Source organism: Chrysochloris asiatica, unplaced genomic scaffold (assembly GCF_000296735.1).
Source record: "Chrysochloris asiatica unplaced genomic scaffold, ChrAsi1.0 scaffold00010, whole genome shotgun sequence".
Classification (NCBI taxonomy): domain Eukaryota; kingdom Metazoa; phylum Chordata; class Mammalia; order Afrosoricida; family Chrysochloridae; genus Chrysochloris; species Chrysochloris asiatica.
Genome location: NW_006408528.1, coordinates 38,057,653 through 38,078,884, shown reverse-complemented (window position 1 = coordinate 38,078,884; position 21,232 = coordinate 38,057,653). Strand labels below are relative to the sequence as shown.

The window sequence follows — 21,232 nt, the reverse complement described above, 5'->3', positions numbered from 1 at the left end:
TAACAGCCTCTCAGTTCCCCACATTTCCCTGGAAGATGGTGAGTTTCAGGTGATCCCTTGTTGGTGCCCTCCTATCCAGCCCAAGTGGCCTCTCCTCTGTGGATCCCACCAGCACTTATGCTAATGTGGGCACATTATGGTAACAAGTACCTAATAATAGAGGGAAATTTAATTCCAGCAGCAGCAGCAGCAGTAGAAGCCTCGCTGGAGAGGAGCCATCCTTCAGAGGAGGACCGGAGCGTTTTGTATATGAGGGTGGCAGGAAGCCAGCACACTTGCCTCCTGAATTTGGTTTCCTTCCCTTTATTCACATCTATAATTGAGCCTTTGTAAGCAGAGGGATGTGTGTAAAGGAGCTAAATTTGGAGCTGATTTCATAAGGGTGATGGGAACTCTCAGAAGCCAGCTTCACCTTATGTTCATCTTGCCGACCAAGACGAAACTCTTGGCCGAGATCTGGGGGAATAAAAGAAGCCAAGTTTGCTATTGCTCCATATCTCTCACTACCAATAGGGTGGTGTTAGAACCATTCAGAGGTGGCCTTGGGTACTCCAGTGAGCAGGGGAGAAAAAACGCAGGTTCTTGTGTTCCCAGCTCCCTAAATTTGTTCATGATTTAGCAAGGGAGGTAAGTGGAAACCCACTGAAGCCTCACACATGCTCATGTTTTTGAACATCCACAGCTCAGCTGTGTGTATAGCAGGCCTCCCCTCCTATTTCAACTTGGGATGTTTGTTCCCATTAGTCCAGTTGGCCCATTTCTTTCTTCTTTTACTTTTCTCTCAAAGACACGAAGCCAAGATAACAGCCTCTAAGTTCCCCACATTTCCCTGGAAGATGGTGAATTTCAGGTGACCCCCCCATTGGTGCCCTCCCATCCAGCCCAAGTGGCTGCCAGCACTGTGTATGCAATATAGCCAAGCTGACTAACAAACTGAGTTAAGAGCAGTTAGTTGGATAGGGTCCTCTGTGACCCTACCATCCTAGAAAATGAACAGCAAAGACCACTTCCTAATGGGTAGCACTTTGGCTTCATTACCTTACCTGGGTCTACGGCTTCTCCATCAAAGACTGAATTCATCTGGATTGTTTCCTAAAGAGAAAAAAAAAAGACAGCATTAAACGTAGGCCTACTACATTCTTCCCCTCAGGCAGCACTGCTTCCCCTCACAGGCCAAATTTCTTTCTCAAAGCCTCTTGACATTTATTTATTCAACAAGCTTTGGGCAAGAGGGTTGGGATACGGTGCATAAGGTAGGCATGAGTACCACCCACACAAAGCTTGCAATCAAGTGGGAGCCTCCGCTGACAAACAGGTGCTACAATGCAGTGCTAAGGCTACAATAGGGCACTCCAGGGTGCTTTGAGGGGACAGCTAAGCAGACGTGGAGGTGGGAAAGCATCCTGGAGAATGATATCTGAATTGGACAGCGGAAGAATAGAATGCTAAGGGTCATTCTACCTAAGTTGAGTCAGTGTTAGGCTGCCTTGCACAGTAGGCACAGTTGAGCACCACGTGCTTCCACCTCCGGGCCCTGGCACCTCTGTCCTTTCCTGCTATCTCCCCTGGCCTAGGCCAGTGCAGTGGAGCCTCTGTGTCTAACCTTTCTTACCTAAGCTCCATAGCTGTACCACTCTCTAGGACCAAGTTTCTGACGAACTAACGTGTCCCGTTTCCAGGGAAATGACCCCTTCTTCTTGTGTTGCCAAGGTCGGGTTGTTTAGTGTGCTGATGAGGAAGGTGTTTGAGGCTCCATGGGGCCTTTCAATTCTGACTTTCACCACATGAATAAACACCTACTCACTCTCTCAGAGCATTATTTGGGTTTTATCCTTGTGACCAGCTAAATAGCACCCCATTTTACATGGTCATGGGATTTCATTATTTAACAGACTGATAAGGTGACCTCTGAATGGTGTCACCAAGGCCATTTGACTTAGTAAGACTCAGCACTCTTTCTCCTGTTTGCAGACTGACCTGGAGCACTTATGTGAAGGGTCAGAAGCAAATCTTCCCGCGTACTGGATGGGCCAGCCCCTCATTGGGCTTTTCATCTGCTGAACTCACAGGTGGCAGATGACAGCAAAGTCTTACTTTAAGTGCTGGGAAAAAGCTGAAGGACTCGCCTTCAGTCCTGTCCCTTCTCAGTGGTGATCAAGTTGAGCAAAAGAAAAAAACAAAACAAAACATGGGGTGGGGTGCAGAGGTAACACTCCAGCTGTCCTGTAGCAGTTTGTGTTGTGTAACACTTGATGGTTTCAAAACATTTCCCCACCTGTTACCTCAAAAAGAGGCCTGGTGATGCATTGGGCCAGGCACTGGGTGGCTAACCCCAAGGTAAGCGGTTCAAACACATCAGCTACTTCATGGCTTCCTATAAAGATTTACAGTCTCAGAAAGCCTAAGGAATAGTATTCCTTTGTCCTATAGGATCACTCGTGATGAGTAGGAATCAGCTCAAAGGTAGTGGGTCTGGTTTGGGTTTGTTACCTTAGGGCAGATGTTCCCACTCCCATTCCACAGAGGAGGAAGCTCAAGCTCAAGGAGGCCAGGGATTCCTCAAGGTCATCTGCCTAAGTGAGCAGAGCCAAGCCCAGCCTCAGCCTTTCGCTATCATTTCCCCATAAGGTTGTGGAAGAGTGAAGAAAAAATAAATCCCACTGAAGGCTGAAGCGCCGGTTCTGGTCTTTAAGTTCCACTCCCCTGACTCATACTCCTGGAGGGCTGGGGTAGATAATAAACACCACTCTTCAATATTTATGAAATCCACTTCTTTTGCAAATATATCAGCAGACATGTTCAGTGGAGGGAACAAATTCTATCAGGGGCTCGTCACACAGCAATCTGTTCCAGTGGCCAAGCACAAGCCTTGCCCTGAATGAGAAACACTGCCTGAAGCTGTGGCAAGGCCTGGGTAGGGGACTGCACCTCTTGCCACCCAGCCCCTGAGCCAGGGCCTTGGCGCCAACCACACTCACCATTACGGCAGCTCTCTTAGTCGGGGGCTTCCTTTCTGCAGGAAATAGGACAGGCAGAAGTCAAGCTTCCTGGACATTCAATTGACCTTAAAATTCTACCCTCACCATGGCACTTCCCCTAAATAGGCTTTGAACTCAGTCTTGCAGACACAGCAAATAATGTTTCTGTCTATAGGCATGATTGTTGACAGCTTGTCATCAGAAAGGAAAAAAATATATATGTATACACACACCCATACACTTTGAAGGACTTCAAAAGGTTTATGGGAGAATTCCATGATCTTTTCATTCCATTTTTCCATGAATTTTTAAAAGCCCACCCATGTGTATATTTATTCACATAAGCAAGAGCTTTAAAAAGTTTGTGGAATAACACTATTATCTTTCAATTCCATGTTTCTACAAACTTTTTGAAGCCCACTTGTTCACAGGAGGCCTTGGTGGTGCAGTAGTTAAGCACTTGGCTGCTAACCAAAAGGTTGGCAGATTGAATCCCCCAGTTGCTCCAGCAGAGACAGATATGGGAGTGTGTTCCCATAAAGATTTACAGCCTTGGAAATCCCATGGGGGCTGTTCTACTATATCTTATACTGTTGCTTTTAAGTGTTGTCGAGTCGGTTCTGACTCACAGTGACCCTGTTTAGGGTTTCCGAAGAGCAGCTGGTGGGTTTGAACCATCAACCTTGTGGCTCAAAGTCCAGTGTTGATCTTACAGCACCATACCAGGAGTCTTCTAGATTCGCTATAGATTGGAATCGATGTGACGGTAGTGGATATTTTTGGGCCTGGTGTTTGGCACATGGAGAATGGTTCCTGACCTACTCTGGGAGGCCTCTAGATACTACAGTCAAAAGGACTGGAGAATGGTGGGGCCAAAGGAGAGGTCTGAGTGGGCCAATGGTACAAGCACTTCATCTTTCCCTTTCCCCACTTTTATCTGACCTCTGCTCCCTTACACTCACTGACAACCCACCAAGATTATGCTCTGATTCTCTGCCCAGCTGGAGCCCATTAATATAGTACAACAGACCTAGCAGAAAAACAGAGACAACAGGCACTATACATACCTTCTTTCTTCACCCTGTGGGGAAAAAAGAGAGAGAAAGAAACATTCATTAACCAGAGAGTATCCACTGCTGTGTTACTCACATACCAACATTGGGCCCTTTGAGCAGCTGGGCTCCTTAAACTCCAAGGGATTGACTGGCAGAGAGATCAGCCGTGAGGGTCACAAAGAAGATTGGACAGGTAGGCACTGAGTACAAAACCCTGTTCTCAATAGAGCAATTCCATCACAATTTACTTCAGACCAGAACATTCTGGGGGTTTGCTGAGTTTGAAACCAATTGCTTTATTGAACTTCAGGGGATATATTTTCCAGAATGAGGTCAAAATCAGTTGTCATTGAGTCACTTCCAAGCTATGCAGACTCCATGTATGTCCAAGTAGAACTTGCTCCATGAGGTTCTCAATGATTGTGTTCTCAGAAGCTCACAAGGCCTTTCTTACAAGGTACTTCTGGCTAGTCTGGAATGTCCAACCCTCCAGTTACCAGCCAAGTGAGTGCCTTAACTGTTTTATACTACACAGTGAGGGCAAGACCACCTCAACCAGACTGCCCTGGAAAATTCTTCCTATTCTTTCTCTCTCTCCAGCAGCCAGCAAGAAGAGCACCTGACTCACAGAAGGAGGTTCAGGGACTGGCAGGTAAACCTTGGCTTCCTGCAACAGGAGGAGCTGACCTTGATCTCTAGTCCTTCCCAGGATAACCTTGGGTTATAACTCTAACTTTTCTTTTCTACTTGACAAATGTTTGCTGCCACATGGAACAACTAATATCTAGAGAGGCCAGACCTGAGCCTGATTTTATCACTAGTTTCTCTTAAGCTAACCATATTGGAAACAATTAATATTTAGAAACTAAGTAAAAAACAACCAGGTTCAAGGTGCATATTTAACACTTAGCCATAAATTGCATGGGAGTTCCAGTGTCTATTGGATTACTTTCGCCCAAATTCCATTATAGAGCACCAGCAATTATAGAGCACCAGCAATTATAGAGCACCAGCATCCTTACAAACTTAAGCGTCACTCTTTTGGAGACAATTTTCTTTTTTTTCCCAAATCAATTCACAAATAGAGCCCAAACAAAAATGTCTTTTTTTTTTTTTTAATTTCAGCAGCTGCTCAAGGATTTCCTACCTTGAAGTCAAGGTTGCCAATAGCAACAACTTCCCCAATAAATATGGCAAAATACAATGCACATCTCTATAGCCTTATGATTTTATACTGAGTCTTTCATCCATAGATTTTAAATTATTTGACAGTACTAGTTAATCTTCAAAATACCTTTAAAAGGTGTATGAGTCTTATCCCCCATTCTCTTTCCCACTGAGGAACCATGAAACTCAGTGGTTCTAACACTGAGAGATACTTGGGCAGAGTACCAGGCTTGGAATCCAGAATCATTAGCCTGCTAGGACTCAACTATGAGGAATAATGTAACACAACAATGCCAATAATGGCTGTCATGTAGTAAGTCCTGGTGGGCCTCCTGGGGTGGCACTGTACGATAGGCACTGGACTTTGAACCACAAGGTAGGTGGTTCAAACCCATCAGCTGCTCCTTGGAAACCCTGCACAGGGTTTCTATGAGTCAGAATAGACCTCACGGAACTTAACAACAACAACAAAGGGTCCTGGTGTGGCACAGTAGGATAAGCACTAGACTAGTAACCACAAGGTTGGTGGCTCAAACCCTAAACAGGGTTGCTATAGTCAAAACCAACCGAATGGTATTAACAACAAAAACAACACACACACATATATCAGGAAGAATCTTGGAGTGGTGTAAGTGGTTGGAGGTTCAATTCCACCCTTAGATAAAAGGCCTGGTGATCTACTTCTGAAAAATGAGCACTGGAAACCATATGGAGGACAGTTGTACTCTGGCACGCATGCGTTGGAATTGACTGGATGACAATAGTCATCTGACTCATAGAAACCTTGTTTAAGGTTTCCGGAGAGCGGCTGGTGGGTTTGAACTGCTGACCTTGCTGTGAGCATTCCAGTGCTTCTCCTACTGCACCACCAGGACTCCTAGGTGGATCTATACTAGAAAGAATGCTAAGACCTTTACGTGCAGTTTGCTCATTTAGAGCTGTCGTTTATATATAAGGAAATGAAGGTCCACAGAGGTTGTCACTGTCCAAAGCCATATTCCTAGAAGGTGGCAGAACCTGGACTTGAAGGCAGGTTCATAGCCATCATAGTCTAGCTGTAAGAGTTGCTGAGAATCTAGAGAGCTGGTTCTGCGGGCAGTTTGTAACAATATAGCGCTCTCTCCACTTCACTCTAGTACCTCACTTTAGCCATAAAAGACACTCCACAGACGGTCACAGTAACAGGCAGATTAGTGAGCAGGTGAGAGTAGGAGGCAGAGAAAACACACCTGTTTACAGCCCTTCAGGAGTGAGACATTGTGGCCGTGTGCATAACCACATGATTATTTAGTCACACAAGGATCCCACTGAGTCATTGGAATCAAAAGCTAAATTCTCTTTTCTGTGTTTCCTTTGATTCCTTCTGTCTTTAAAAAACCCTACGTAAAAGGGCATGCCATGTTCTATCACTGCTCATAACAGGGCTATGCAGAACATTTATCCAGGGCAAGGCCCCTCAAGGGCTGAAGCTCCATCCAGATAGAGTAGGCTGCCAGGAAAAGCCAAAAGACTGGTGATGAGATGGGACACCAAGGCTAAGGAAAGCTGAGATACCTTCTTATTTCCTTTTCTTTCATTCATCCCAGGCATCCTACCTTGTAGAAGAATCTTGACATCACTGGAAACTGTACTGAAAGAAGTGGTGAAAAGGACTCAGAGCACTGGTGACTTACAGAGATTTCTTGGCCTTCCTGGGCTTGCAGGTGCAGTATCTGTGGATGGCTTTGACCAACATGATGATCAAGGACACCAGGAAACCCAGAAGCAACATGGAGCCCAAGGTGATGACAAAAGGCACATACCACGCAGATGGAGAATACACATTTTTCCTCTGGATTAGGTAGGTGATCCGGGGCTTGAACAACAGAAAGGGGGAGGGTGAATGGAGCATGTTAGTACTTCCCTGTGATGGGTGTCTACTTTGTTCTTGCTCTAGATGGCAGATATCCGTGTGCTCATAATTTTTGCTGCTTCAACCCATCACCTGACCAACTGTCTTTCCAGACATCCATTACATCAAAATTCAGACAATTTAGGGACCTGAAAAGCACCTCCAACCCTAATCTCATTCTCTTTCTTCCCCTTCCTAAACACTAAAAATGCTATTGGCTTTTTTTCTGCCAAATAATGGTGTAACCCAGGGACTAATGTAGCAATTGTCTCTTACTGGGAAGGCATGAGCCATGAAAGGTTTTTTGTTTTTTTTTGTACAACTTGTAGGTTTTTCAGTGTTCATTCAACTACAAGCTGCCACTGCCAGAGGAGTGGGTTGGTATCACAGTAAAACTTCAAGTTCAGCATCTGCTTCCTAGAATGGAATACAGATAAACAAGTTACGGAGATTTCAGGATTGGAGTTGTCATAACTGGGGCATGCTTTAAGCCCCTTACTCAGGGGATCCTACTGGCTTCTGCTGTAACTAAAAGTCTTTAAGGTTACCATATATATACCTCCATTCATTGGGATAATATTGATGCAAGCGCAGGGGAGGTAAGCATTAATTAGCTCTCGAGAAGACTCTGAGAAGCAGAAGTTGGCCACCTTTCATAGATGATTTTCTAAGTTCTGATTAGCTTCCTCTGGCATGTTGCAAGTGTAGGGCTGCTGACCAAAGGTGCAGCTTTTACAAGCTTAGGGAACAAAAAAGGCAGCATAAATATCAGCCAGTCCCTCCAAGACGCTGAGGTGATCCTATTGGCAAAGTCCCAAACTCCTCCTTCCTTAACTTTGATTCTGTTATGTACCTGCTACTTCCTTTCTAGCACTTACCACAATCTAGAAGTATTTTATTAATTTGTTTACTTGTTTGTTACCTGTCTACCCCTCCAGACTAGTGGCTCTCAACCTTCAGCACACATCAGAACTCCCTGGAGAACTTATTAAAACACAGATTGCTGGGTCCCCGTGCCAGAGTTTCTGATCCAGCCATTTTGGGGATGAGGTTGCGTTCTAATGTGCTTCCCTGGTGGTCATGATGATGATCATGGTTGGGTGAAGTATAAATTTAATAAGCTGGGAGGCTTGAGAATTCACATTTCTAACGAATTCCCAGGTGCTGCTGTTGTTCCATGGACCCCACTCTGAGAACATGGACACACATCCAAAGCACAAGAGCACGAATCATTTTTGACTTGTTCACATTATAACCATTACATTAATATTTGTGGATTGATTTTTTTTTTTTTTAATCATGAAAATGGGGAGTAGGAAACAAAATGGCCCATAGTGATACTTCAAAGGAGATAGAGACCACCTGGAAACTCTCTGTGTTCATGGAAATTGACTTGCAATGGCTCTTAAGACCAAGCAGAGATGGGGTTGTGAAGATGGCGGCTGGCCACATGCCCATGAAAACCGGCTCCTGTGTCAGAAGCGCCATAGGTGGTCAATACCTGATCTCACAGGCCATGACCAGAATAGAACTGTGAATGGTCCTATGAGGTCATATCTGCCATTCACTGACTACTCTGATCCAGCCCTAATGGCTGCCATCCTAATACCACTGACATTTTGGTGTATCCCACATTTTCCTTCGGTCAAAGTAATCAGTGTCAATCACAAAGGAATGTGGTTGGTGATTCCAGAATGAAGTCTTACCCTGGGAGTTGTGGTGATGATCGTGGTTGGGTGAGGAATAACTTTAATACTCAGTGTTACTGTCCCTGTTTCAACAAGAGCCTCGGCCTTCTTCCTTCCAGACAGCAAGTTGTCATCAGTTATGTAGACAAGTAGTTTGTAGTCCCAGATCTTATCAAGGCCACCATCATAATCAAAGTGAGATGCAAGCAACAAGTGTGAGACGTTGGACCCAGCACTGGGTGAGAAGGTGAAATGATTGTTGATGTTGCCTAGATGAAATTTGATACAAGGTTGTAGGGAAAAGGAAGTAAGAGTTAGAAAAAGAAGACTAAAGGATTGGAAGAAAAGTATATTCAGGCTTATCCTCAAATGTACAAGTGTGGCATTGTGGGATAAGCACTGGACTGCTAACTGCAAGGTCTGCAGTTCAAACCCACCAGCCACTCCAGGAAACCCTATACAGGGTCTCTGTGAGTCGGAACTGACTCCACGACACTTAACAACAGCATCGAAGTGTATACTGTGTTTTGGAATGCACCAGGGCTGGGTTAGTGATATTTATAGACTTTAACTGCATCAAATATTTCATTTATACAAAGGAATTCCTGCTCACACTTGTGTGGCTGACACAAAGATGAGACTAAATACAGATAACATCTGTCCTAGTAGAATTGGCCACCATCTTGCTGATCATCAGGTAGAGACTTAATCATCCTGGTGCAGTCCCTGCTAATGAACCAATCCTTCGCATATAACATTAGTTTCAGTAACCACATGTGTCACTCACACTCAGACCAAAGAGTGGACCACAGGAAGGAGGCAGGGCCACATTTCTAGCTATAGACCAAATTTACACCATGCATTCATGGAGCCTGTCTGGTCACACTGATTGCTGATACCCCCGGAGACCCACAAAGGAAGGTATGTACCTTCTGGCTTTTCAGGGATCTTGGTCCCAGTTCTCCTGAAGCACCCCCGCCCCCACACACACACACACATACACACACAGAGAGTTCTATTGGGGCTTGGGGCTCAGGGCTCACAGCTCAAGAAGCCTGGGGCAGAGGCTGCCAGCCCGAGCTCGCACTTGCTCATTTCTCCGGTGGCTCCAGACTCATTACTGACTGAAAACCAGTAAATGGAGCAAGGGATGATGCAATTTTCACTCCCTTAGCAGCGAAGTGCACCATAAAGGCTTTGGGGTTCTCAGTGTGGATTCTTTCCATTTTCAGCAACTGCAGTCTCAAGGCGGTGTCTGCCCCTGGGTTTTGTGACACAGTCGGCTCGGCTCGAGAGGCTTCCTTCTGCTTGAGTTTCTGCTCTGCCAGGGTGCAGCAGGCAGCCAAGATGGATTTTACTCTTTCACGTGGAATTGCTCTGCTTGTTTGGGTTGGAATCTCTGGCCCTAGCACTTCAAAATGAGCTATTTTGGTCTAATTTCCATTGAGGGGTGATCTCCCTGCACCCCACCCCCACCTCCGACAATGGTATATTTTTAAAGAGAGAAAATGAATGGAGCAGAAGAGAATTCCTGAGGACACGTTTCAAAATGCAGTTCATCTATTTAATCTATTATTACCCAGAGAGAGAACTGGGATTCTCTGCCCCCATTATATGCTTTCAGGAAAGAGGTGGTAGAAGAACCGAACTAAATTAAAAAAAAATTACTTTGTATGATTTATGAATTTTTTTAACTAGTCTGGATATTTGGGGGGGAGGGGTCACATGGATGGGATTCAACCTTCCTTGGGCCTTTGGGCAGTCCTGTAGGGGGTTCTGGGAAGAGTTAGATGAGGACAGGAGGACGCCAAAGAGGAGGACAAGGGATACAAGCATCATTCGACTCTTCATATCTGCTTTCCTCATTCAAGATACCTCCCCACTAGCTCCCCCCTGCATTTGCTCAACAGCTCCCAGAAGTCCTCAAGAAGAGGCCCAATGCTGGAAGCCAAGTACTGTACCTTGGCCAATGGAATAACGTAAAGATCTGGGGCTGGAATCACGATCAGTACACATCAGCTTGAAGTTCTGAATATTTGTTCCAACTTTCAGATCCACTGGGATGGCCAGAAAAGAAGATTTGGGGGTACATATTGGGTTTTCATCATTTTCTTCATGGATGTTCACAGTAACCTAGAGTAACAAGAAGGTGGTCATTCTTAATTGCTGTTGCTGTGTGCCGTCTAGTCGGTTCTGATTCATAGCGACCCTGTATACGATTTCCTAGAGCAGCTGGTGGATTTGAACTACCAACCTTGCAGTTAGCAGTCCAATGCTTATCCCAAAGTGCCACACCACATTGTTGTTAATGCTTATCAAGGCCTTACTATGTGCCCAGCACCAGACGAAGTGCTTTTCCATGAATTAGTTCACTTCAGATGAAATAAGATAATATGATTATTCCCATTTACATATAAGGAACCTGAGACTTAGAGAAGTTAGGTAACTGACCTAAAACCATACTGCTGGTAAGTAAATGGCAGAGTTCAGATTTGAACTCTGGTCTATTCCAGATCCTATGCTGTTCATGTCTACACTCTGTGTGTGTGTATGCATAAATATAAATACTTTCTCATACCTCCTCACATGCTCACAGAGATACATTGGCTCAGCCTTAAATAATGCTGAGCTGTTTCTCCAGTGATGCTTATTAATCTAGTGGATTTACAGTGATCCACTAGACTTTCTTGCTCACAGTCCACTGTGAATTGAGAGTTCAGACTTTAACTTTGGAATAGAGTGTGATGATTCTCAATGTAGAGCCACATTACTGGGCCACATTCCAGGCACCATGCATTCGACTCTCTAGAAGTGGGCCCAGGCTTTGTTTTTATATTATGCCCCCCAGATGATTCTCATATGCAGCCATCTAGATAGAATCAGTCTGTCTGGCTGAGGCAGGGTTTTGTCTGTAACCATGGCTATTGGCTGTGCCAGTGGGTCTCACCAGCCGCAGGCAGGGCCCAGCCTTCTCTCTCACAGCTCTCTCTTTTGCCTGGCGAGTTGGAGGATGGACTGGGATGGCTGCCAGCACAGAATCACAGACTGTCAGTCCCGAAAGGGACTTATGTGATCATTTAGTTCATCACTCTTTTTAAAGCTTATGAATTTTGAGTCATATTCACTCTACGTTTGATATTTGGGGATTTCAGCTATTTCTGAGCCCATGAATAAATTGAAATGTTCACTTTAGTTAGCTCCCAAAGTGAAGTCCATTCATTTTTTTTTTCCAAAAAGAAAACCCCCAACCTAACAAGTATCACAATGATCTCCAATGTAATGCATCCTTCCCTCAGCTACCAATGGCAAGCTTCACCCATCATGAAAAATAACAGCCCATTCATTCAAAGCAAGTCATCAGAGGAGCTGGACTCCTCAGGCCTTGGGTTACTAGCTGAATATCTGTTTGAGAGACAGAGAAATTGGAACATGGAGATAAACATTGCACAGGCCCCTGAGAAAATTGGGATCAAAGTTGAGAAAGAACCCCATCTACTGACTCTGACCCCGTCATTCTCTTCATCACCCAGGGCTGCCTGCTAAGAGTTCATTTTGCCTTCATGTTTTTCCATGTTACTAATGGGAAAGAGCAAGAAATCGTTCTGCCTGTGTGGCCATCCCATTACCCTCAGTGAGTCCTAATCGCTGATGGCACTGACCTGTGAAACCCTGCTACTCAAAGTGTGCCCATGGACCAGCAACACTGGCACCTCTTGGGAACTTGTTAGAGAATGCAGAACCTCAAGCCTCAGACCTTCTCAATCAAAATCTGCATTTAGCAAGATTCTCAACATCAGAGATTGAGAAGCAGTATAGCACTCTCTGTGCTTGTTAGCTGCCATAGAGATGGTCCCCAACTCATGCTGACCCCATGCACAATGGGATGAAATGCTTCCCCATCCTGTGCCCATCTCCAGGGGTGGTTACAGATCGAACCATTGTGATCCATTGGGTTTTCGTTGCTGATTGTCAGTAGAGCACCAAGACTTTCTTGTCTGTCTTAGTCTAGAAGCTCCGCTGAAACTGGTTCAACATCATAGCAGCATGAGTCTTCACGGACACTGAAGTGGTGGCTGGACATAGGGTACATTGGCCAGAAACTGAACTCAGGCCTCCGGCTAGGAAGGCAAGAATTCTACCATGAAATCACCACTGTCTCATAGCACTGGACTCCTGAGGTGGCGCTGTAGGATCAGCACTAGACTGTGAACTACAAGGTCAGCGGTTCAAACCTTGGAAACCCTATACAGGGTCGCTATGAGTCTGAGTCGACTTGATGGCACGTAACAAAAACAGCCCCATAGCACTATGTAAAGCCACACGATTCTAAGATCTACCCTATCCTGGTTAGTAGGCGGGTAGGTGGATAGGTATGTGCGTATGTGACAAAACTCCTCGTGGAGTTAAAAACAGAGCTATGAAATCACCTCATTTCTGCATCTCACCGCCAGCCCACCGGGAAAGCAAAGGGAGATTTGGAGGACTTCAGGAGGACATCTGTCCTACAGAGCGCCTTTGTGGATTAAGCAGATAGTCCAACATCTGCTCATCAATCTCAGCACTTCGCTGAGCCCCCTCCTCCCTGCCAAACGTGGACATGCAGAGGTCGATCTTTACTTCCTGGGCACCTCTGTGTGTCCAGTTCTGCTGTCCTTGGCACCAGTACTCATTTCCTGTCACTGCAGCAGGCTGTGCCCTATAAGATTCCTTATGGCTGCAGATAAACACCCTGAAGCCAGAAGTCCATGTGAGCACACCACACAGCCGCACTCACAGTAGTTGAGCTGCTGTCCTCATTGTTGGTGGCCTGGATCCTGAGAATATAGGTAGGGGTCGTTTCATAGTCCACTTTAGTCACTAGCTGGAGTTCTCCTGTCTTGGGATTAACCCAAAATATGTTTGGGTACTGGAGGCTGGCCCCTCCAGTGGAGATGGAGTACAGGATGCTGCTCTGGGGGAAGTCCTTATCAGTGGCTCGTACTTGTCCAATCCGGGCTCTAGCTGGAGGAACAGAATAGATCTGAGATCAGTATTGCTTTGGTGGGCGGGGCACAGGAGCACACAGCCCATCTCACTGTCAATGGGGAATGACTTTTGGAGGCCTTTGCGTTGTTCATACTCTGTAGGTTTTATATCTTGGATTTCATTAGATTTTTTAAAAAGTACCTCAAAAACCAAGGCCTGGTCCTCTAGGTCTCTGGTTCTATGGTCCGAGCAATTGGCCTAGGTGCAGCAACTATTGAGAAGTTTAAAAGAAATCTTAATGTTGCAGACAATTCATCCTCTTGATTTCCACTCCCAGTATGCCAGTGATTTCACTACCATAAGTAAAACCACACAGGACGTTCTTACGCATACCTTTTTGCAATGTTGTTGTTGTTGTTAAGTGCCATCGAGTCAGTTCCAACCCATAGCGACCCTGTGTAGGGTTTCCAAGGAGTGACTGGTGAGCTTGAACCACCGACCTTGCAGTTCAAATGACTTTGCTGTCTGATGCATTAACCCAGAGCAGACTCTCCATTTTTCAGTAGAATGTTTAAAGTGATTTTTTTCTTTCCTGTTTTCTACTCCTATATTTTTCAAATTTCTTTTGATGTGCATGAAGTGCTTTTATAAATATGATTAATAGTCAATGAAGGAGTTCTGGTAGCATAGTTGTTATGAATCAGGCTGCTAACCCCAAGGTAAACAGTTCGAAACTACCAGCTGTTCTTGGGAGAAAGATAAGGCTTTCTGCTCCTGTAAAGATTATCAGCTTAGGAAACCCAGCACAGGGTCAATATGAGTTGGAATTGACTCCACAGCACATAGCCACCACCAACAACCACCAATAAGAAATAATTTATAAGAATTTATCAACATATGATTGTAAAATATGCATTTTTAAATACTGTTTCATGTTTTATTTTATTTATTTTACAAGTCTTTTTGGTAGAGCTGCTGTGGTTCTGGCTTGCTTATTTATAAAAGTTTTTTCTCATGAATTATGCTTCCCATAGGTATCAACTGTCCTTTAATCAACTATTTAGCCCCAGCAAAAGTAAATTATTTGACCCAAAGTTGTTGTAGGCCATCGAGTCGGTTCCGACTCACAATAGCCCCGTATAGGGTTTCTGAGGCTGTAAATCTTTGCAGGAGCAGAAAGCCTCATCTTTTTCCCAAGTGCTACTGGTGTATTCAAACTACTGCTCTTGCATTTAGCAGCCCAATGCAAAAATAATTGTAGTAAGATGTGTGAATGCACCTAAAATCCTATTTATTATGGCTGTACTGGCTAAGCTATAAGAAACGAAAACACTTTCTTTGGACCCTCTTCCTTTTTGTTCTAAATGCAATGTCCAGAAATAAAGACCATCATAAAGAGAGAGAATAAAATGGAAGAAAGATCATTTTTAAAGGAGTGTTTGGATATTGTCTTTTGAAAGTGGAACAAGTAATCCATAAACAAAAAACAAGTTGCTCTGATAGCGTAGTGCAAGTTGTTCTTCTAACAGCAATGTCAGCAGTTTGAATCTACCAGCCGCTTCGAGGGAGAAAGAGGAGGCTTTCTGCTCCCATGAAGATTCATAGCCTCAGAAACCCTATACACAGTCACTATGAGTTTGAACCTACTCCACAGCACACAACCACCACCAGCACCAATCAAAGGGACAAAAGCTATGGAGAAATCTACGATTATATTAGAGAGTTAATGTTATTACTTTCAAACAGGGAGCAATGGGAAAAAACTAAAGTCAAAAGTAGAAGCAGGGCGAGAGTTTAATGGATGTGAGATGACAGAATTGAGGTGTTAGGGCATAAAGGAAGGCATCCGGTGAATGTTCAGAAAGAAGAGAGAAAACGCTTCATTTTGTTTTTAAATGAAGGGAACCTGGGAATGAGAAACTTGGTCTTTTCAATTTCCAGTCTCTGAGTGAGCTGGGTAAAAATCACAGTGGAGACCAAGAGAAAAGTTAGACTATAAATAGGGAAGATTCAAGGAATCAGGCAAACAGACAAAGCAGCAATCAGGGGATTCTGAGAAATGCAATTTAATCAACAGTTTTCAAAATCCAGACTTCACCTGAAGGGCTCCTCAGCAGTGAGAACAATTTAAAAGAAAAGTAAGGGATGCAATAAACACTAATCAGCTGTGAATTGCTGCACAAAACGCCACACAGGGCCTCTCAAACAGAGCATCCCCTTCCCAGAGCAAGCATCTGGATACGGACTCTGCGAATATCTGCTACCTACCTGAACTAACTTCTGACACGTTGAATACATAGGATGGCCTATCAAAAATGAGAGGAAACTCATTTTCTGGGCTTGTTAGGATATAAATGTAGATGTCATCTAATAACAGAAATAGAAACAACATTTTAATTCTCAGTATCTTTTCTTACACATTCATTTAACTTTTTAACATTTCAAAAACACCTTCTGTGTACCAGGATTTGTGCAACATACTGGGGATCTAAGGTGAATAAGGAGTCCTGGTGTGGCATTGTATGATAAGCAGTGGACCACAAGGTTGGCTTCATTTGCAAGGTCGGCGGATCAAACTCATCAGCTACTTCTCGGAAACCCTGTACAGGGTCACTATGAGTCACAACGGATTCAATGGCACTTAACAACAATGAGGTGAGTAAGGGAGTACGGCTCTGTAGGATAAGCACTGGATTAGGAACCAGGAGGTCAGCAGATCAACATCACCAGCCACTCCAAGGAAGAAAGATGAGGCTTTCTGCTTCAGAAAAGATTTACAGCCTTTGAAATGTTAGACAGGGTCACTGTGTGTCAGAATCACCTTGGCGACACTTAACAAGATGAAAAGACAGTGGTCTGTGCCCTCCAGGTGCTTAGGGTGTGGTGTGTGTACTTTGATAAACGCATATACAGAGGACTATGCAAACCAAAGGAGGACCATCTTCCAGGAGGAGGAGCGTGCTGAGTCTCACAAAGACAGTTATACCAGCTGCCGCCAAGTCATTTTTAACTCATGGCAACCTATGTGTGCAGAATAGAATTGCCCTCCATAGAGTTTTCAAGGATATGACCTTTCAGAAGCAAATTGCCAGCCTGGGTGGCCTTGAATCACTAAAACTTTGGCTAGTAGTCTAGTGCTTAACAATCCAGGGACTACAAAGATATTTGTTATTGTTGTTGTTAAGTGAGGTCAAGTTGGTTCTGACTCCTCATAGCGACCCTGTGTAGGCTTTCCGTCAAGCTGCTTATGAATATGAACCGCTGATGGACCTTGCAGTTCAAACTGACCTTGTAGTCCAGTGCATTATCCTGCAGCACCACACCAGAACTCCACAAAGATAGTAAGTTAGGCAACTGGGGCAGAGGTGAGTTTGGGTGGGTATTCTTGGCATATTGATAAGGCTGTTGTTAAACGCTGTCATGTCGGTTCTGACTTATAACAACACTGTATAAGGTTTCCAAGGAGTGGTTGGTGAGTTTGAACCACTGCCCTTGTGGTTCAAACTGAACTTGCAGTCCAGTGCTTTGTCCCACAGTGCCACGCCAGGACTCCTATGATAAGGTATCAATGTATAAAAAAGCTCAATTCACTCAAAAGAACTGCTGCTTGGCCTAGCCAGGAGGAAGTCGGTTTAGAGGGGCATGATTGGAGATGAAGTTAGAGAATTAAACAGGGACCAGATGATTAGCACCCTTGTATGTGAAACAGAAGAGTTTGAACTTGAACTAGAAAGCTATGGGAGACACTCAAGGGCTTTAAGTAAGGAAGTAATATGATGACATTTGCATTTCCTAAAACATCACTAATAGAAATGGGAAAGATATATTGTAGAGGGACAAGACAAAGGGACCCTTAAGAGACTGTTGTTGTTAGTGCCATCGAGTAGGTTCCAACTCATAGCAACCCTGCATAGGGTTTTCAAAGGGCAGCTGGTGAGCTAGAACCACTGACTTTGCAGATCAAACCAATTACAAAATTTGCTATCCGGTGCATATGTGATTCAGCCAAGCAAAGGAAGTGCGTGCATAAGATCAGTAACTGTGGGCTGCAGGGCAGAGGCAAAGTGGGCAATTCTTGAGGCTTTCTACTATCTCGCAGATTTAAAGCCTCGGAAACCCTATGCAGGTTCGCCATGATTCAGAACTGATTTGAAAGTACCTACCAACAGAAACTACCAGCGGTTCCGCAGCAGAAAGATGAGGCTTTCTGCTCCCGTAAAGATTTACAGCCTCAGAAACCCTGTGCAGGGTCACTATGAGTTGGAACCGACTCCACGGTACTTAACAACAACAACAACCAACAACAACAGAAGAACGGACTGATTAAACGTGCTAGGGGCAGAAGGGGAGAAGACTGGGAAGACTCCCAGGTGTTTGGTTTCATTGATGTCTGCTTTGAAACACAAATATTATCTAATACAGCTATTATTATTATTGTTATTCCAGAAGATGCCTCATGAAATAAATTAAAATGATACTTGCTTTTATAGTAAGGAGGAGCAACGTCCTGCACTTGGATTATCATGGAGTATTTATTGCCGAATGCCAGATTACTTGGATTTTCATAATCTAGATCACCAATCAACTAGATTAAAACAGAGAGATTATACAGAATAAATAATCCTATTTATTACACCCACCACTCGTCTGTCTTTGTTGTACCGTGTGGCTTGTGTGTTGCTGTGATGCTGGAAGCTATGCCACCAGAATTTCACACGATGTGGGGTTACCCATGATGAACAGATTTCAGCAGAGTTTCCAGACTAGGACAAAGGAGAGATGGAACACTTCTGAATGATTTGCCACTGAAAATCTTATGAATAGCAGTTGAAAATTGTCTGATATAGTTCTAGAATATGAGCCCCGCAGATGGGAAGGCACTCAAAATCCAACTGGGAAAGACCTGCCTCCTCAAAATAGAGTTGATCATAATGACATAAATAGAGCAAAACTTTCAGGACCTTTATTTGCTGATAGAACGCAATTCAAAATGAGAAGAAACACCTGCAAATATCCAGTAATAACTGGAACATGGAATGAATGATGTATTAATGTAGGAAAATTGGAAGTTGTAAAAATGAAATGAAATATATAGACTGATATTCTAGTTGAATTGGACTGGTATTGGCTATTTTTTATCAAGAAATAATACAGATTACTATGCTTGTACCCAAATGACAAACTGAATATATTCATCCCAAAAAAAGAAAAAAATCTCAAGATCTATCTTGATGTACAATACTGTCTCTGATAGGATAATATTCCTATAAAGACACTCAATTAATACAACTATTATTCAAATTGACCTACCAATCAGTAAAGCCAGTGATGATACAACTGAAGAATTCTACCAACTTCAATATGAAATTGATCCAACACGCAGTCAAGCTATATTGATAATCATGGGTGATTGGCGTGCAACAGGTTGAAACAAACAGGAAAAGTACGTAGGTGGAAAACATGGTACTGGTGATAGAAATGATACTGGAGATAGCATGATAGAATTTTGCAAGACCAAGGACTTATTCGTTGCAAATACCTTTTTAAAGCAACATAAAAGATGACTATACACATGGACCTCACCAGTTGGAACACGCAGGAATCAAATTGACAACAACTATGGGAAGAGACAGTGGAAAAGCCCAATATCACCAGTGAAAACAAGGCTAGGGGCTTACTTTGGAACAGACCATCAATTACTCATATGTAAGTTCAGGCTGAAGCTGAAGAAAAATAAAACAAGTTCATGAGAGTCAAAATATGACTTTGAATATAGCTCACCTGAATTTAGAGACCACTTCAAGAGCAGATTAGATGCACTGGACACTAATGACCGAAAACCAGGAGAGTTGTGGGATGACATCAAGAATATTATACATGAAGACAGCAAGAAGTCATTAAAAAGATAGGAAGGAAAGAAAAGACCAAAGTGGATGGCAGAAGAGACTTTGGAACTTTGGAATGTAGTGAACTAAAATGACTGGAAGAAATGGTGAAGTAAAAGAGCTGAACAGAAATTTTGAAAAGGCAGCTCGAAAAGACAAAGTAGAGTATTATAACGAAATGTACAAAGACTGGGCGCTAAAAACCCAAAAGGGAAGAACACATGCATTTCTCAAGCTAAAAAAACTGAAGAAAAAATTTAAGCCTTAATTTGATATATTGAAGGATGCTATGGGCAAAATATTTAATGATGTAGGAAGCATCAAACGAAGATGGAAGGAAGACACAGTCACGACACCAAAAACAATTGGCCGATACTCAATCATTTCAGGAGATAGTAGTATATGATCAAGAACCAATGGTACCAAAGGAAGAAGTCCAAGCTGCACTGAAGGTAATGTCAAAAGACAAGGCTATGGGAATCAATGGAACACCAAGGAACTGTTTCAACCAACCGATGCAGCACTTCAGGTGCTCAGTCATCTATGTCAAGAAATTTGGAAGACTGCTACTGGGACAATCAGTTGGAAGAAATCCATCTTTGTGCCCATTCCAAAGACAGGCGACTCAACAGATGTGGAAATTATCAAACAATATCATTACTATCATGCAAGTAAAAGTTTGCTGAAGAAAATTTAAAAAGAGTTGCAGCAGTATATCAACAGGGAGCTGTCAGAAATTCAAGCTAGATTCAGAAGAGGATGTGGAATGAGGGATATAATTGCTAACGTCAGGTGGATCTTGGTTAAAAGCAGAGAATACCAGAAAGACATTTATTTGTGCTTTACTGACTGTACAAAGGTATTTGACTTTGTGTATCATAATAAACTATGGTTAACATTGCAAGGAATGGAGATTCCAGAATACAGAACATTGTGCTCATGAAGAACCTGTACATAGACCAAGAGGCAGTTGTTAGAACAGAACAAGGGGATATTGAATGGTTTGAAATCAGGAAAAGTGTGTGCCAGGGTTGAATTCTTTCACCATACTTTTCTGATCTGTATACTGAGCAAACAATCTGAGCAGCTGGATTATATGAAGAAGAATGTGGCATCAGGATAGGAGGGAGACTTATTAACAACATGAAATATGAAGATGACATAACTTTGCTTGCTGGAGGTGGAAAGGACTTGAAATACTTACTGATGAAGATAAAAGATTACAGCCTTCAGTATGGATTGTGCATCAATGTAAAGAAAATGAAAATCTTCACAACTTGACCAATAAATAACATCATGATAATTGGAGAAAGACTGAAGTTGTCAAAGACTTCACTTTGCTTGGATCCACAATCAATGCTCATGTAAGCAGTGCTCAAGAAATCAAAAGACATATTACATTAAGCAAATCTACTGCAAAAGAGCTCTTTAAAGTGCTAAAGAACAAAGATGACAGTTTGAGGACTAAGGTGCACAAGTCACGGTATTTTCAATCACCTCATATGCATGTGAAAGTTGGCAATGAATAAGGAAGACCACATAATTCACCATGTGAATTATGGTGTTGGTGAAGAATATTGAAAATACCATGGTCTGTCAGAAG

The 21,232-nt window shown here is 43.4% G+C and overlaps 1 protein-coding gene across 1 annotated transcript in view; it reads right to left on the bottom strand.

Annotated features, from left to right (window-relative positions):
• Positions 1-408: 408 nt before the first annotated feature.
• Positions 409-21,232, bottom strand: part of CDHR3 (cadherin-related family member 3) — a 36,725-nt gene continuing 15,901 nt past the window's right edge. Inside the window, exons 4-8 of the mRNA XM_006834407.1 lie at positions 18,227-18,329; positions 16,013-16,111; positions 6,874-7,055; positions 1,039-1,092; positions 409-456 (exon numbers count right to left, since the gene is read on the bottom strand). Coding sequence (XP_006834470.1) covers positions 409-456; positions 1,039-1,092; positions 6,874-7,055; positions 16,013-16,111; positions 18,227-18,329 — 486 coding nt within the window. The remainder of the gene's footprint in view (positions 457-1,038; positions 1,093-6,873; positions 7,056-16,012; positions 16,112-18,226; positions 18,330-21,232) is intronic.